General features: G+C 41.5%; 1 protein-coding gene across 5 annotated transcripts in view; it reads right to left on the bottom strand.

Annotated features, from left to right (window-relative positions):
* Positions 1 to 17,320, bottom strand: part of ncalda (neurocalcin delta a) — a 64,606-nt gene that overhangs the window by 10,978 nt on the left and 36,308 nt on the right. For 3 of the 5 annotated variants that reach the window (XM_076096473.1, XM_076096472.1, XM_076096474.1), the window contains one exon: positions 756 to 1,166. In XM_076096473.1, the coding sequence (XP_075952588.1) occupies positions 756 to 1,133 (378 nt within the window). In that variant the 5' untranslated portion in view covers positions 1,134 to 1,166. Of the gene's footprint in view, positions 1 to 755; positions 1,167 to 1,854; positions 2,123 to 8,258; positions 9,424 to 17,320 lie in introns of those variants that run through there. The other 2 variants (XM_076096476.1, XM_076096475.1) reach the window with 2 other exon arrangements.

Raw genomic sequence — 17,320 nt, 5'->3', positions numbered from 1 at the left:
GGCTTTCTCAAATTGCTTTTTTTTTTTTCTCCTGGAAACTCCATGTTGGTTAGAATGTTTGAAAGCCCACAGAGCCCGCTGGGCTGTCGGTTGACATTCACCTTCATTACCTTAATGAATAACAACAGGTTAGCATGCAGGGCTTTTAACTCTGACAGGGAATTAATATAAAACGTCCTTCCTCGTGTTTCCAGCTTGAGGCTGCTTTTGGCAACTATAAAAGAAAGCAAGTAGGCTTTACAAAACAGGTTAATACAGAGTACAAGCTTACCTTTGGAGAAAAACTAAAGAGAACCGAGGAGCATATACAGCAGGTGTTTTAAAAGACAATCATGAGGCTAGGATTTAGTTCCATTTGTGGAAGTAAAAAGGTGAAGAGTAGATGGAAAATCCATTATTTTTCTTTCCAGTTAAAAGCCACATTTAAGAGGGAGTCAAGCTAATGACTGTTTCCAAAACTGCTTTCATTCAATTAATCTTAATATCTAAATGCTTTTAAGTACACTGACATTTCAATACTGGCAATAAATGAAGGTCTCTTAATAAATCATGTGCAGAGGCACATCCAGCTCCGTATCTGTGAGAGATTCCTCCTGTTCTTAAAGTGCCAGCACTGGTTCTCCTGGTCTCATAAAGAGTGTGTTATGGATACAGTGGCCGCACGGCTAATATAAATGTTTAACAATCACTGCTTTGGCTAATGTTACAGTTTGTGTGAGTGTATGCGGTGTCTGTGTCCTTCCATGCACACTCACCTGCACAATCTCCAACATCTCAGCTTTGCTGATGTACCCGTTCCCGTCCAGGTCGTACATGCTGAAAGCCCATTTCAACTTCTGCTCCAGCTTGCCACGCGACGTCACGCTCAGCGCGATGATGAACTCCCGAAAGTCTATTGTGCCGTCGCCGTTGGCATCGAACGTGCGGAAGACGTGCTCGGCGAACTTGGAGGCGTCTCCGTAGGGGAAGAAGTTACCGTAGATCTTCTTGAACTCCTCCATGGAGAGGTTCCCGCTGGGGCAGTCCCTCAGGAAGCCCTTGTACCACTCCTGGATCTCATGCTCGGTGAAGTCGGTGCTCTCCAGGAGGTCCTGCATCACCTCAGGGCGGAGCTTGCTGTTCTGCTTCCCCATGTCTGTCGGTCCGGTCGGTCACTCGGCTCACAGCTGAGAGACAGAGGGAGGTGAGAGGTTGTTGTTTTTTAGGATGGAATAAACACAATTTACAGTGCAATATAGTGCTCTATTGATTTCTTGGGTAACGGACAGAGATGAGAAGAAGAAAACCTGCTCATCACACACATGATGTAAATGTATAGATCTTTGATACAATTACTACTAGCTGAATGGGATACACTCTTTGTATTCTATAGATATGTTTCAGAGTGATGTCATCCTGACATGACAGAAACAAACAGAAACGACTTCTTGTGCTATACGCAAAAAAAAAAAATTTGGAAAAAAGGAAGCTCAGATTGCAGAATTAACATAAGGAGCATGTATCTGCTGAGAGTCCTAGATTTGAATAGGTTTTAACGTAAGACATTAAAAAGTGTGTCAGGCTCAATGAGCCATGCTTATGTGGTCAGTTTTGCACACATGGAGAGTTGCAGTGTGCGACCTGTGACAGCTGATCGAGACTCATGGATGGAAACGTGCTTTATATTGTTGTCATCATACAATATTTCTGAAAAATGAAATCACAAACATGTGTGCTGAGCCTCTCTCCACGATTCCCTGCAGAAAATGTTGGCCCTGATATCATTTCATTCATTGTGTGGTTAGAACTCATTAGCAGTCGGTCCTTTAAAAAGCATGTTTTGCGTTACAATATGCCTATTAAATGCTCCTTTACTTTGAAAGTTCAGTAATTGGTTCCACTACGGGGTGTTGGAATCCGATGAACGCTTCAGTGAAGTAACCTCTGCTGCTGTGTCCTCAAGTGGCTTTACCCATTTCTGTTCCAGACGTTATGCTTATCAGGACTAAAATCCCTCCCTTTTTACAAACTATAGGAACTTTCCATGGAAAACAGCAGTGTGTACTCCGAGTACACACAACGGCATAAGCCCAGCATGGCTTTAATTGGTCTATAAAATGTCTCTCCACACACACACACACACACACACACACACACACACACACACACACACACACACACACACACACACACACACACACACACACACACACACACACACACACACACACACACACACACACACACACAGAGTTTAGCTGCACTGGAGGAAAAAGAGGCGGTGCAGCCAAATGATATTGAGCCTCTCAACAACCGACACTCTTCCTGGAACTTGCGTCTGAGTGTTTGTCGTGTAGATCTTTATGAACAGGATAAAGCTTTATAATCCATGTTTGCAATCGATTTCAATGTTCATGTAATAAAACACGATGAAAGTACATTGAGTTTACTGCATTCACATGTTCCTAATAAATTCACCTGTTTGACCAGAAACTAGTAAATGTGTCATAGATCCATTGTTCTACTTTGTTGATGTCACTGTGTTAAAAGGTTTATTCAGATCACGGTAAGCTCATCTTCTTATGGTTCTAGAAGTAACAAGTAAAGCCTGATATTCCCCCCCACAGTTTTTACTTCACAAGTCCCCCCCCATTCATAATGCCACTTTTCATCACAACGTCTTCATTAATCACCAGAAACAGAGGAGAGCCAGTTAACTGATTGGCTGCTGCTCCAGACTGAAATGGTAACGTGAAAGACAGAATGGTTTCCAAAAAGTTTGAAATGATACATTTTGAAATGAAGCAGCTCAATGAAATTGAAAAAAAACATTTTGCTTATGTAAACAAAACAGGATGAAATATATGATATAAATATTAAATATTTCATAGTTAAATCATATGGAGTGTCAGAGTTAGACAGGGAAATATAGGCAGACGAGAGCCACAGTGGAGGAGCTCCGAGTGTCTGCTTTAGATCTGCCCTTTTGGTGACACAAACAGAAAGTGCCTGCTCCCGGTCTCAGTGAGATTGTGCCCTCAATACAGTGAGCATGCTCGTTCTGTGTACATGTCAGTATGCACATGCTCATATTTTAGCATGTGTTATCATAAGCCTTTATGTATTCAAAATTGAACAATGATAAAACCACACATGTTTGAAATGACCTCAGCACCTGCAGGTATTTCCCTAACATACTTTATCTTGTATGTGTCCAGTATCACAGCCTCGATGTGGCCTTCACTCTGAAAAGTCTCCGGATGTGAGTCACTTGTGTTCTGAAAACCAAAGGTCCTTGAATACAACTGCGCTGTTGGAAATGAAACAACTGCTGAAAGTTTCTTCCTCACATCCGTGGGAGCAGGTCATCTACGGTGTCTAGTTGATGACGACAATCTCATAGAGAGAAATGAGAAAACTAGTTACAACACAGACATTTTACCAACATCAAGGCATCCTGCACTCAAGGTTCAACCGGGGCTTCCACTGTGTAGAAATTCCACAATGTAAGCAGTGATATTTGAGAAGCGATAACTTATCAGAGTGTTGAATTATCCACTCAGAGTCAGATGGAAAAGCTTGAGTGCCCTAAAGGACTGTAAAATAACCAGCCAGGCAGTTAATGCTCTTTGGCAAACATGAGGATGATGACGGCTCTGGTGTCAGTATCATAACAGAGGGGAGCAATCGCTTCAGTGGCACACAAATAAATGGAAGTTGACTGATTTTAGTAAAGAATTATGTTTGCACTCCTTTTTTTTTACCTCTATCACAGACCTTTGTTTGCACAGCCACATTGAGCACAGCAGGAAAAAAAGAGCCGAGCATTTCAACAGCAGCATATTGAAAAACGTGGGCAAGAGGAGATAACGCGGGAGTAGGTGGCAAAATTGAAAACGCTGCACTTATATCAATAAAAAACAGATAACCTGGAGACAGCAAACCAGTGTAACAGAAGGGAAAACAGATTCTCTCAATGCCATGTGAAAGTCAACCCAGATAAAAAAATATTACACATGTTTACTGTAACCATGAAGTAAAGCCATAGACTGTATATAAGAAAGGGTTAAGGGAAATCACCCATTAGTTTGGTATATAGCCATTTTGAAGCCTCGAGTTTGGAATTCGTCCGTCGCCATCTTGGTTATTGGCCGTCGCCATCTTGTTTTTTTGCAACCAGAAGCGGCATGAGGGGGTGGAGCTAAGCACAACTGGCCGCTGAATAAAACATTTTTTGGTTACCAAAATGTTACAATTAACTTTGATGAAATGAAAACACTGAAAGGGTTCAAGCTCTAAGACGAAAACACGGACAACTCCGTGGTAGCAACCTGTCAATCACAGTAAGCCCCGCCCTAAAGCATACCCTGCTTTATGGTCTATTTGACTCTAAATGGACCATAATGTACTAAATGAACATCATGCTGTACTGAAGAAGACTTGAAACTAGAGATTGAGACCATAAACTCATGTTTACAATGTTTACTGAGGTAATAAGTCAAGAGAGAAGTAGAGTTATTTTCTCATAGACTTCTATAAAATCGGACTTCTTTGTGCAACCAGAAGAGTCGCCCCCGATGGCCACCATGGGATCTAAGTTATTACAACTCATCTCGAGGGGAACATGAATGTCTGAACCAAATTTCCTGGCAATCCATCCACTAGTTGGTTGAGATTTGTTGGTTTGTTTTAATGTGGTGGACCGATCGACTGTCATCAGAGCCATGCAGCTCACGTGGCTAAAAGGCACAAACTGCAAACCTATATGTGATTGCAAAGCCTGTTCAGAATAAGAAACAATGAGTTCTTAATGAATTGACAGACCTTTGGGTGAGATATTTTGAGGGATCCATCGACCTGACTTTTTCACCCCCGATACCAACAGCGATACCGGCCTTTGGCCGAGTCCGACTATCCATCCGATACCAGTGTTTAATGAATAAACCGTATGCCTTGCTGTGTGGAGACTGGATCATTCTTTTAAGTGTAAGGCAACATCAAGCTTGACTTACACATTCCTTTCTTGACTTTTTAAAACTAAATATAACAAATAAATACATAGATATACATTTATTGAATTCTTATTAATTATTAAAATAATATATTTGCACACTAACATCTTTAAAATCTACAGGAATTTAGCTGTGAAACTTGAATGCAGCAACAGATTGGTCAAAACAACTTAACAGAATGCATCAGAAAATAGTGACAAATGGCCATCCCAGTTTCTCAAAGTCTTTAAATATCTTGTTCTGTCAGTCCAAATTGTGATAATAATGCTATCGGTGCATCCCTAGTTTTCTTTGGGCACAACAAGTCCTCTATCCTATGATGGAAGGTGAAACGTCATAACTGCAGGGTTGACTTTACACCATTTATCGCACTAACTGCTGTTTAAGGTGCTGCTGCAGCGACGTGATGACAACTGGCTCTTCACTAATGGAATCCGTGACCATGACCCTGTCCACCGCTACAACACACACAAACTCACTCACTCACTCATGAAGCTGTAATTCCTGACCCGCTGTGCCCCATCACCTGTTATGTTACACTCCATTTCCAGTCTACACACACACACACACACAGCGATGAAACCACTTCGCCGCTCCTGATGACATGCTCAGCCAACTACCAACCCATTTGTCTGATGACCTGGATTTACATTTTTTTTGTCAGACTTGGTTTGCATCAGATGGTAAGGGGATAAATGTAGGCATGAAACACTGACCGAAATATTAAGATGTGTGTGTGTGTGTGTGTATGTGTTAAAAATAAAACAGGAGCTTGCGTATGTACTGTACTATATATTTGACAGCTGACTCTAAAATGAGTAGGCACTGGTGAGTGACAGAAAACTCTTGTGTACCTCTCAGGGCTGCTGTTCACAATGCCAGATAGCGCGGGCTGCTTTGGGCGAGGCGTGGTGGATCTAAACATTTACGTAGCTTTGCTCAGCTCAGCACGAGCGAAACTGTTTTACCGTCGCCTATTAGGAACCTTACTACCAGGCCGTTCCTGTGACGGTGAAATATATTCATTTTTTACGATAGTTGCATAAACTATACAATCGTTTATAATTGAATGACTATTGGAGAATTAAAGAAACCATAACCCATCCCTAATTAACACTAAACACTAACTAAACCAAAAGTGCTACAAAGGAGAAAATCAAGGGACCTCAAGGTTTCAGACTGAGGAAACTACATGGAGTTATTAAAAAGGAATTTGTATGACTACATGTTCATAATGCCGGACCAGCTTTTTGAAGCTATAGCTGAGAAAAAGGTAGGACCAACTTGGCTGTGCAACATATTTGGGCCGACATTTGGTGCACGATAGTTTGATTGAAGCGGGGCAGAAGCTTCCACTGCTCCCGTCTCTCATCCACTCGTTCCCTCTCTTGAAGCCAGCTGCAGAAACATTTGGACGCAGATTGTCATTCAAATCGGGCAGGCGAACAGAAGCGGATGGTGATGATTCAGATTCAAATAGAGCCCGGCAAGAACTGGTTCCATGGCTCGGATTCACATTCAGTTTATAAGAACGCCACACACAAACCCACACACACACACCTCTTTGGACATAAAACAATGTCTATGTATAACACAAAGGCTCTCCACGATGAAAGGTGTTAATGCTGTGTATGAATCCCGTTATGAGGCGGCTCTCATGCGCTGAGAGGAGAGAGGAGACTGAAGCAGTGAGAGAGACATGGAGCAGGATGTTGTTGTTCTTTAATTCCCTCCGGCACATTTCATCTGTTCCCGTCTTCAGCTGTCCTCAATCCATCCCTCTCACTCCGTTTGATCCCATTCATAAACTCTTCCACCTTGCCTGTGCCTCATTTCCATACTCTTCATCCTATTTCATCCTACACATGGACAATTCACTCTCTTATGAAGAGTGCAGTTACCATAGTAACATTCGGCGAAATCTCACAGCCATTGACGAGCTTCCTGGCTGAGTGTGCTGCTCATACACATACGCACGGGTACACGGACCACTTAAATCCACAGAATCTGACTGGTGGATGTGTGTGTGTGTCTATGCGGTTGTGTGGGTGCAGGTATGTGAGGTGAGTAGCAATCGTAGACTGTATACAAAGGTAGCAACAAGTAGCCAGCTGTTGTATGAACTCAAAGTCATTACAAATCCTTTCTATGAGGCAGTGTGTCAAATAATGGCAATCATTCAGTTATATAATGGTCCAGCATTACAGCAGTCTAATCTGCATGCGTCCTTCACTTGAAGCAGCTACTCCAGACCATTCTCTTTACATCAATACATTATAGTCATTAGTACATGAACTGCCACGGAGCTACACCAACCAACAGGTTGGCAGACTTAAAGAGCTCTCCCGCTGTGAGCCACACGGTTCAGTGGAAAAATGTCGAGGGTTGTAGCCGTCAAAATAAAACTGGTTTAAATCACAAACGTTTTGTTCTTTGGGGATTCAATAATAGTTATAGTTATTTTTGGGCATCCTATATTCATTTTTTTTTTAAAGTGAAGTTGAATGAAAGTTAATAATTCCTTTGTCTTTTGTAGACATAGTTTGTTGTTAAGGAAAGAAAATAGATTCAAATCGTAAATGGGATGTGAGTACAACATGCAAAAAAAAATAAAAAATAAAATCTCTAATCAAGGGATGTCTTGATCCCAGGTCACTGGGGCACCCAAAGGATACATCTTATTCACATTTGTTGAACGAAAATAACCACTCTGCTCTCTTTCACAAGGAAGCATGCACTAGATGACCAGCCGTCCTAAAATACACTGCACACAAGATTACAGGTTTCTAAAAAACAACTCCACAAGAACACAACAAATGAGCCAAACTTCTCCGTTAATGCCCTTTTTAGCCTTGGCTGTCCCACTTTCCCAAACCTACAACAGCAGCTGTTGCAGAGGGTGAAAAGGGCTTACGGTCCAGCTGCAGTCTATTCCTGCAGAGAAGGGATTTCACATGGAGAAGAGCAAAAAACTACTGTGGATGTCTGAGTTGTTGGTTTTAAAGTGTTAACAATCCAGTTAACTAAAAATGTAAATAGGAAAAGGAAGAGACCACCATTTCTAACACTGAAAACTTTAGAACAAACAATAACCCACAAAATTCATGGGCCGAGTCCGTTGAGGTCTGCATTTGTAGATGCAGATCTGTTCAAAGGTTCCTTTGAAATGTGTTCCAGTTACTCAAATGTATATTTGATCTTGTGTTTGGGGGATGCCTCTCTCATTCAGCCACCTTGTAATGTCGCAAACGCTACATTGTCCCTCACCGTCCTGGACATCTGACGCTTCTTTTCTTCCTCACCACGGACGGCCAAGAGCTCCAGCATCTCTGAGTCTTGCCACACATCCATATTGCTCAAATAGTCGTTGGTTCATTTCCGATGTAGATGGGATATAAGTAGAGCTCTTCACTATAGAAAGCTCCCTTTCACTTCCAGGAGTACTTTGCATAACAGGTTGCTAATTTATAATTGGGTGTGTGCCTCTGTTTTGTCTAGTTGAGCCAAAGCATCCAAGTAATGAGAGCCAATATATGCATAAACGTAATAGTAATTCAACTTTACTTGATCTACTCACTGCAAATAGTTCTTAATAGAAACCCAAATGGTTATGCTAAATATGCAATGGAAAACCCAAAGTGGTCTGGAATGAAACCCCCAGAATAACATGAGTGCTAACCACACAAAGGGAATAATGTGCAACCACAAGAAAAATGGTTAAGGGGGAGTGTCTGATTTTTTGGGGCTAAGAAACATCTGTACATTTGTTTTTTCTTAGAGCTTGAGTCTCCACAACAATAGACAAGCAGCAACAACAGAGATGGGAGTTGGGAGGTGAGACAGAGAACAATGAAGACACATGCAGAAATAGAAATTTAAATTTAAAAGAAGCCTAAATCTGCCCACTTCCTGTCCCAGCAGGAAAACTCTAAGACAAATCAAGCCATTCAACAACAATTCATTACTCAAGCCACTCAGTTTGTCTAAACTTTATACTTGTTTTCTGCTTGAGAGTGCAGTCTGACTGACACACAATAAAGGCTTTCTACCCATCAAAATGTTGAGCTAAAATCAGTCTGCGATGTGTATTGGTTCCAAAGAGGCGTCCAAAAGGACAGAACCTCTCCCCTCAAATTTCCTGACAATGCTCTAGCACTGGGACAACACAGTGACAGGCACTGGCAGACGGCCAGGCAGTAGCTGGATAGAGGGCGACCCAAGAGGGGGGCAGATGAGTTTGTACTACTTGGACTGAAGCCAACTTTTCCAGGCTCTGACTCCTTCATTCTTCCCTTTTCTTTTGCAGCAAAGCTGACAACACTGTTGCAAGCACATCAACACCAAACCTGAGACGGCAGACGAACAGCATTTGAAGCCTTGTCGGATTGACTGCGGGTCGCTAGCTGGTTAGCTTGACGCTGCCCACAGTCGATATTTTCGACCCTTTTACTTTTAAATGGCCTCCTTAGCCTTCATTAGGTTGCTATGGCAACAGACTTGATGGGGGGGGGGGGGGGGGGGGGGCAACCACACATTGTGCCTATTGATTCAGGGGGAAAAGTGAACCAATGAGGAGCACAAGATGACACACTTACTCAAGTCTTTTTCAGAATCAACTTAAGGGGTTATGTAATTTCATCTCTGTGGCCACAGTCACTGTTGTCACTGTGCCTGCACAACTGCGCATTATTAAAAACACGATTATATAACATCTTTTCTGTTTATTCTGGCTTGTGAGCATTTGATATATAAATGTGTAAAGATCCAGGACAACCGTGGATCGAGCAACATTCTCAGCTGAGTCAGATTTGACAATAATTTTGGTGCACTGTTGTGAGAATCAGTTTGGGTTGGATGCCTGCAAGGGCTCTCTTCTTCTTCACTTCCTCTTTGTCCAACAGAAAAGGACCCCTGCCTTGTATGCGGAGATCATGTCTAATTTGTTGTGCTCCCTGTCTGTGGTGCCCTAAATGGAGGTCTCTGTCGGCCTAGTATTGGACCTGGCGAATTGGTGGGATGACTAACTCATGGGATCCAACAGGGGAAACAGAGATGTCCGTCTGTCTGTTATTGTAGTTATTATGGTTTTGTAATCCAGTCTGCTGGCTTTAAGAGCTTTGGTATAAAGCCTGCCCAGTCTGACTACTGCTAAAAGTCATGCATTGGACTGTTTGCTAAGCCCGACCCCCATTATTGCATTGTTGCTGTACCAATGCAGTTTACAATACTGAATGTTAAATTACCTCTCAAAATGATTTTGTCATTTAGTAAAGAGGTAGGCAAAACCGAATTCTGATTTTGAGCCAGCATATAGGTCATGTTTGTCAGCTAAAAAGGACAACTGCCGCTAGCAGAATTTATTAGCTACAATAGACTAAATGGTCAGTAGAGAGAATGCAAGTGTTAAGACACTTCCTCGTTGGCTTCACTTGGCAGAACCGGAGGTTCCTGCGTGCTAATTACGCAAAATTTAAGTTCATAGGTTGGTTGAAAACCCGGTGTCTGGCTGACTAATGTTTTTTTCTGACATGTTTTAAAACAAGAACCCAGTAAAAGGTCTGAGGCTTAAGTTGCTTGTCACATGCAAAAAGTCAACATCCTCACCAGTAGATATATATTTAGAAAGTAACCTGTAAGCACACATGATAATGTATGAAATCCCCCTGGACTTGGAAGTGACGCTGGGTTACTTCTGCAGGTAGTTAGCTAGTTAGCCAGACATGCTAATATTTGTGGCTTACTTTTGAGCAGACGAACACATTGTTTAATTCATTCCTTACACTTTTGTTCTTGAATTTTGTTGTTGGTTTTGGAGGTAAAAAGAAAAACTACTATCCAACCACTTTATACACTGTGTTTCAGTCTAACTACAGCTCCATGCACATCCCTTCAACATCTGGAGACATCTCATGTTTGACAGACCTGCCGTGTCTCGTTACAGTTGCTACGCTATGACTGGAATATTTATGTTCGGGGGAGGGGTTTAGCGAACAGGCAGTTGATTGATCGACTGCCATCTGGGTATTGAACAAATCTGAGGTAAATATCAAACTCCAGGCAGAATGAAGAAAACTGAATTAGCAACTCAAAACTTCTTCATTACTTGAATGTTAACTACACCTACTGCTGCCTGTTTTTGGTTTGATTCGTTCAAAGTGAATTTTCCATAAAACTGATGACTGATGATTAAAAAAAGAATTGCCTCCCACTCAATCACACCCGCTGGACACAAATTGCCTTCAGCATTGTGAAAGATGAAGCGGGATGGCTGTAAAAATGTGCCACAGCTGAACTATAACTGATACAAGATGTTTGCAGAGCAACTATGAGAGCAGCTGTAGAATGTATGGTTGTTACAGAATAAGGACAAGGTCCATGGTGTCTTAACAGTGGTCGCATTATGAGAGACCCGGCGGTGAGGGTGAAAACAAGAGAGAGAGAAAGACAGAATTTGAATCAGGCAGAGATTGAGCCTGGAGATGGTTCTGATTGAAGAACGCCCCTGGGGATACAACAAAGCACGTTCTGCTTCCTGTGGTCAAGGAAAAATATAGAAACAGGATATGACATCACGGAAAATAACAAACAGAGTGGAAGCTACGTCACAGCGGAGGTCAGGGGTCAGGATGAACCCAGGGACATGGGATCTGATCAGTAGTGAAAATGTTCCCCTACAGACACATTTCAAAGTATGTAGGAATATTCTGCTATGATTCATGTTTTGTTATACGCTATTTTCCCACATTAAAAAACTCTGTTAGAAGCACAGCGTAACGTTTACATGCACCAAATATTCCGGTTCTCTGCCGTTATTCCGAAAAAGACAATAATCCTACAAAGCTGGGAACATCGATAATGAATAAAAATTAATATTGCACTAATATCTTTCATTCCTTCAACCACCTGCTTGAAAAAGTCAGTGTGAATCAAACCTAATCAGGAATATCCAAACAAAATATGCTGTTAACATGACCCAGGTCAAATTCTGAATATTGTCATGTTCAGAATAACAGTGCAATATTAGTGTGCATGTAAAAGGCGTTTCAAGATGGCTAGCGTCAGAGCAAACATCGGAGATAATCAGCCGTACATGCAGGAACCTCAGTCAGACCCAGACTCAGATAAGGAGCAACTAGCAGACGCATCAGAATGGTTCAGGGTAGTTTGAATCTTTTACTTGTTTATGCTGTTTGTTAGCTTGTTAGCTTGTGAGTGGCTGACACAGCGTCAGTGGTTGTAAAACATACAGTAATATCTAATGGGATTTATTTTGGTAGATAGTGGAGGGGTTGGGTTTATATCCCCAAACTGCACACTCTACCATGTCAGCTGCCAAAACTTTCACTCTGCGAATGCAAACTCTCGACCTTTGTGCTAAGTCTGCTCTGCGCTGGAGGGTTTCAGGTTTCCTGTATTTGCATATTAGACAGCGATTGGCTTCTGAATCCGTGACGTACCTCACTAGATTTCCCGGGGTTACATTTGAATCTCTGATTTTAGTGCATGAACATCTCCCTCTTCTGTAGAGGAAGTCATTATAGTCAAGGCCACATATTTTAGTGGACATAAACATAAGAAAAACATATTTATGAGTGGAGGGGATCTTTAAGGTGTCTGAATTTATAGGCTGGAAGGCAGTTGTGAATGAGTCATTTCATGTGTTGTACAAAGGAAAGTAAGAATTTGCATGGGATTAATGGAAGTGTAATTAGTTTTAGAATCAGAATATAATTAGTTTTGCTGCTATCATCAGAGCTTAATGCCATATAACTGTAATTTGATCAATAGCCAAGATTGTTCAATCATGTACAGCTTGAAGTGTGTATTACTTTATTGTGAAAATCATCAGCACAGTGATGTTTCATGTTGTAAAAAATGAAACCTGTTAATAATGCACACAAGATAATATCATGTACATAATCCTACTTAAATCATTTTATATACACAGTTATGATTACAGACTCTCTCTACCTCCTTACACCACCTGTCAAAAAGAGAAAAACACACAATAATCGTGCAGTGGAAATCTGATTTTGTGACAGATTTTGGAGTCTTTGACAGTAAGGAGGATACCCTTAAGATTGAGAAAGAAAACTCAACAGACTGGTTAGTACTGACTGACGTTCTGGGGGTAGACGACCCTACAAATCCTGTGAGAATGCAAACTGTTGCAATTTCTTGTACCTGGATGGCAACCAGCAGCGTGTAAGCTGTGTAACTGACAGTGCAAAAGTAAAAAAAGGAGGAAAGAGATCCTGGATGGAGAGGCATGTTTAACTGTGTAGTCCACATGCAGTATGTTTCTGGCAATTGGTAATATGCACAAATGATAGTCAGCCAAAATGCGTTTAGATCCGGCTCATAAGTAGCATTACCGCATGTGGTAGCTTACATCCATGTCCGTCCAAAATGTCCCTTTATAATTTTACATTTGTGTGACATTGTAATAATTAGCAAATAAATTCTGAGATATAGCGTTTACCGGAATGGGACGGACCCAAGTACAACGCCAAATCATCGCTCTCGCCAGCACGGAGGCATAACAAATACCAGAAAAACAAAGTTCCTTTAAAGCTGCTGTGATCAAGATTTTCTATATCAAATGAATTAAATGATATACATGATCTTTGATACAATAAGACAATTTGCTCTACCATTTCCACCAACGTAGCTATCCCCTATAATGTCACAACGTGGGCAATGTTGCAAATCAATGATCATGACACTTTATAGCTAAATTCAATTTATGGTATTTAGGTTGGATTAACCAAAAACAGTGCCATTGGCTTATTCCAGCAATAGTTTCTGAATGATATTTGCAATTGACTATATAAGAGTTTGAAGGACAGCAGAGGACCCTCTTTCTTTACAAAGTCAGAGTTAACACACACTGTAGGATGACTAAAGAGGAAGTCTCAGTAACTGTGTAGATAACTAATCACAGAGTAGGAAAGTGTTCTATAAACAGTGAAGGAAAGTCCTAACACAGCATTTGTCACGTGTGTGCCAAAGATATTCAAGAACCAGTGAGGCACTAAGTTGTGTGTGCTTGTACAGCATCTCAGAGAACAGCTGCCACAACAACACACGAGCGTACAATACAATATCCCCTCTCAACAACAGCATCTTCGTGTCTGACAGCTGGCGATAAATTCACAGCTTCAGAAAGCAATATCCAAGCAGATATTGCCTCAGTATGGAAGTGACAATTCAGTGGCTCTCCTCCTTTCGCCCTCACATACCCCGGTGAGATCTCTGCAGGCACTGAGCAATTCGGAGTGGTCTTATATCTGGAGATCTGTCACCGCCGAGCTGTCATTTGCGACGGTACCCTTTGGGAAATAATTCACAGGCTATGAATCGTGCATAATTCAAGATCTTCCATATTGGCTGAGAGCTGCTTCTGGGCTCCATGTGAAAGGGTAGAAACAGCTACCTTCTAAATAACGTCAACAATGATTGGATATCATTTTTCTTCATGAGTAGCAACAGACAGTGATCATGGACTGGGTCTGAATGAGTACACAGCCTTGAAGAAGTGGTTTTGGAAGGAGGATTCATTAAATCGGATCAAGAGCCAAAAACATTCCTGCAAAACAAACCTGGCTAAACCTGCTGCAGCACAATGTGACGTCATCTGGCAACATTTTCTTTTTCTTAACTAAGCAACTTTTAATAAATGCTAAATGGACTTGCGTTCATATGGCACCTTTCTAGTCTTCGGACCACTTAAAGCGCTGTGCACCACATGCCAACATTCACCCATTGACACGCACACATTCATTCACTGATGGCAGAGGCTGCCATGCAAGGTGCTACCTACCAATCAGGAGCTGTACCAATGCACATTCATTCATTCATACATGGAGTTCAGTATTGTGCATAGGGGCACTCCAACACGCGGCCCGGGGGAGCCAGAGATTGAACCATCCATCTTCTGATTGGAGGACGACCCGCTTTACCGCTACCTCAGGTAATGAATGCCATTACATTACGGTTCTGTCACTATAGCTAGTCAACCTCATCCTTCTACTTTTTGTCAAGTTTTAGTTGACTAAAAGTCAGGGCGTTTTAGTCTTATCAAAGAAAACCATAACATTTTTAGTATAGTTTAACCAAAATATCTTCACCTGTGTCATGCTGCTGGTGTAGTCCTAATATGGTGCACACGGCACAAGAAACAGATCTGCATTGAAAAACAAAAACTAAAAAACAACTCCTCTTTGTCAAGAAAATAAAGGGATTTTGGTTTTAAAACTACAGTCTTCTTTTGTCAACACTACTGCATATCGGCAGTTGGTGTTGAATGACGTTAGTGGCTTCTGTTCTTAGTCATAGAAGAAAAAAGGTTGTTGACGAACATATTCAGTCATAGTTTTCTAACGGAATTAAAACTGGACTAAGCTTCGTTGTGTTTTTGACAAATAGCTTTAAAGCACAAATTTAAAATCAAATTTTGACAAGAAAAATCTGGTTGAGGCTAAATATATGTATAGAAGTACAACATGCTCTAAAGTACTGTAGAGGCTGATACTGAAATCAGATGATGTCATCTTCCTGCTTCCTCTCAAACTTTCAGAGAACTGAGTTAATGTTCTCTCATTTCCAAAACACATTAGCTACTGGAATATGTTGTATCACTCACTTACTAACAAACAGCAGAGAAGCAGAGACAGCAACAAATGAAAGTTGCACCTCAGGGCTGATTTCTTTTATTTTGTTGAAAAGATTTAATATCCAGCTTCCTTTTATCTGTGTAGCTGAGTAAAAAATAAATAAATTATTGACTACTATGCATCTATCTAATCTTAAATGTCCATCAACATTATCACAAGTGGATGAACCATAACTATGAAGGTTCTAAACGCACACTAATTATGATGATCTTTTGATTCACTGACTGTGACTAGTGACGTGTGGTGTAGTGACTCACATCCTCAGTAACAGCAGCGGGGGAGTTTTGTCCCACCAACAAGTAAAATCTAGAAAGCGACAGCTCACTCTTTTGTCTCTTGTGTCCAACGCAACATGACAATGTGTGTGAATTCCTCTCTGTGGCTATAAATAGAACATCTGTTTCCCATAGTTTCCCTCAACCAATGCATGGGATCTTATGGTCCAAGATTACCCTTTAGCTGGGGGCCATCTCTCACGAGCACTCTGCACCTCATTGGGGCTGCGTGACCTATGACCCCCTTCATAAAAGAGGCCTATTGGAGAGGGACAAGGGCACGGCTGACCAGCTGTCCCTCGAAGCCACCACTAACATGCATCTGTCTGCAAGCTCTCACTCAACTTTGTGGAGAGTGAAATAATTAATGTGGCGCTGCTCTGGGAAACACTTGCTTAAATTGATTGATATTCCAAGATTCTATCATGTCCAGTTTCAGCTCTCGGTCAAACGCAGCCCTGAAAAAATGGTTGAAACGCCATCTCCAAATTCCTCTTTCTTTTCTGTAAATGTTCTTCTTCATAAACCCAACTGTAAAGAACACTGCAGGCTGAAGACTGACACTAGGGAGCACTGCAGTTTGTCAAACATCCAGCGAATTGTTTAAAGTTTCCATAAGTATGCCTGATGTCACATTTCTAAAAGTGTTTTTTCCTCTTCCAACAATCACTTATGAGTCCCCGGCCACAGCAAGTCACTGATGCTGGAGGCCACAGGCTCATTGCCCTCTACGTGCTTATGAAAACACCCTAACAGTGAAATTGCGTGTGTGAAGTTCAAATATGAAAGAGAAGTTCTGTAAATAACAAAAAACTGAATTGAGACGTTTGAAACGTTGAGTAAAGGGTGGATTCTGCAGCACCACAGTGTTCACACACACCCTCCTAAAAAATGTAGCCGGTGCTAATTTGATATTCAGAGCAATTATATCACAGCAAAACAATATTTGCAATGTAAAGATGTAGCGGAACATGGCTGCAGCTAACAGATATTTTAATTGTCAATTAATCTGTTAAATACTTTCTTGATTAGTCGATTAGGTCTTTTGTCTATAAAAGTGTCTTAGTGACTTTTCTTATATGCTCCATGCTTTGTTTACATAGCTGGGCTGGCTGCGCATGCATTTCAGTGCACTTTAGTTCACTGTGTTGTGCCCCTCTGGCTAGCTAATTGCCGCCGCCATGCACAGCGCTCATACGGCAGCGTACTGCAAAATCAACGATTGGTCAGCATGAGCTGCTGCTTTGTGTTTTATCCCATGTCTCCACTTCAGCGGGTGTTTGTTGGATTGATCACATGGTGCAGGTTGAAGACAGGCAAAGTCATGTTGTCCTTTACAACAATGGAAGACAACATCCCATGACTCATCCAGCTAGCG

This window comes from Anarhichas minor, unplaced genomic scaffold (assembly GCF_050575085.1).
Source record: "Anarhichas minor isolate MPS153535 unplaced genomic scaffold, ASM5057508v1 ptg000022l, whole genome shotgun sequence".
Classification (NCBI taxonomy): Eukaryota; Metazoa; Chordata; class Actinopteri; order Perciformes; family Anarhichadidae; genus Anarhichas; species Anarhichas minor.
The sequence above is the reverse complement of the archived record's forward strand: the minus strand, read 5'-3'. Positions and strand labels throughout refer to the sequence as shown.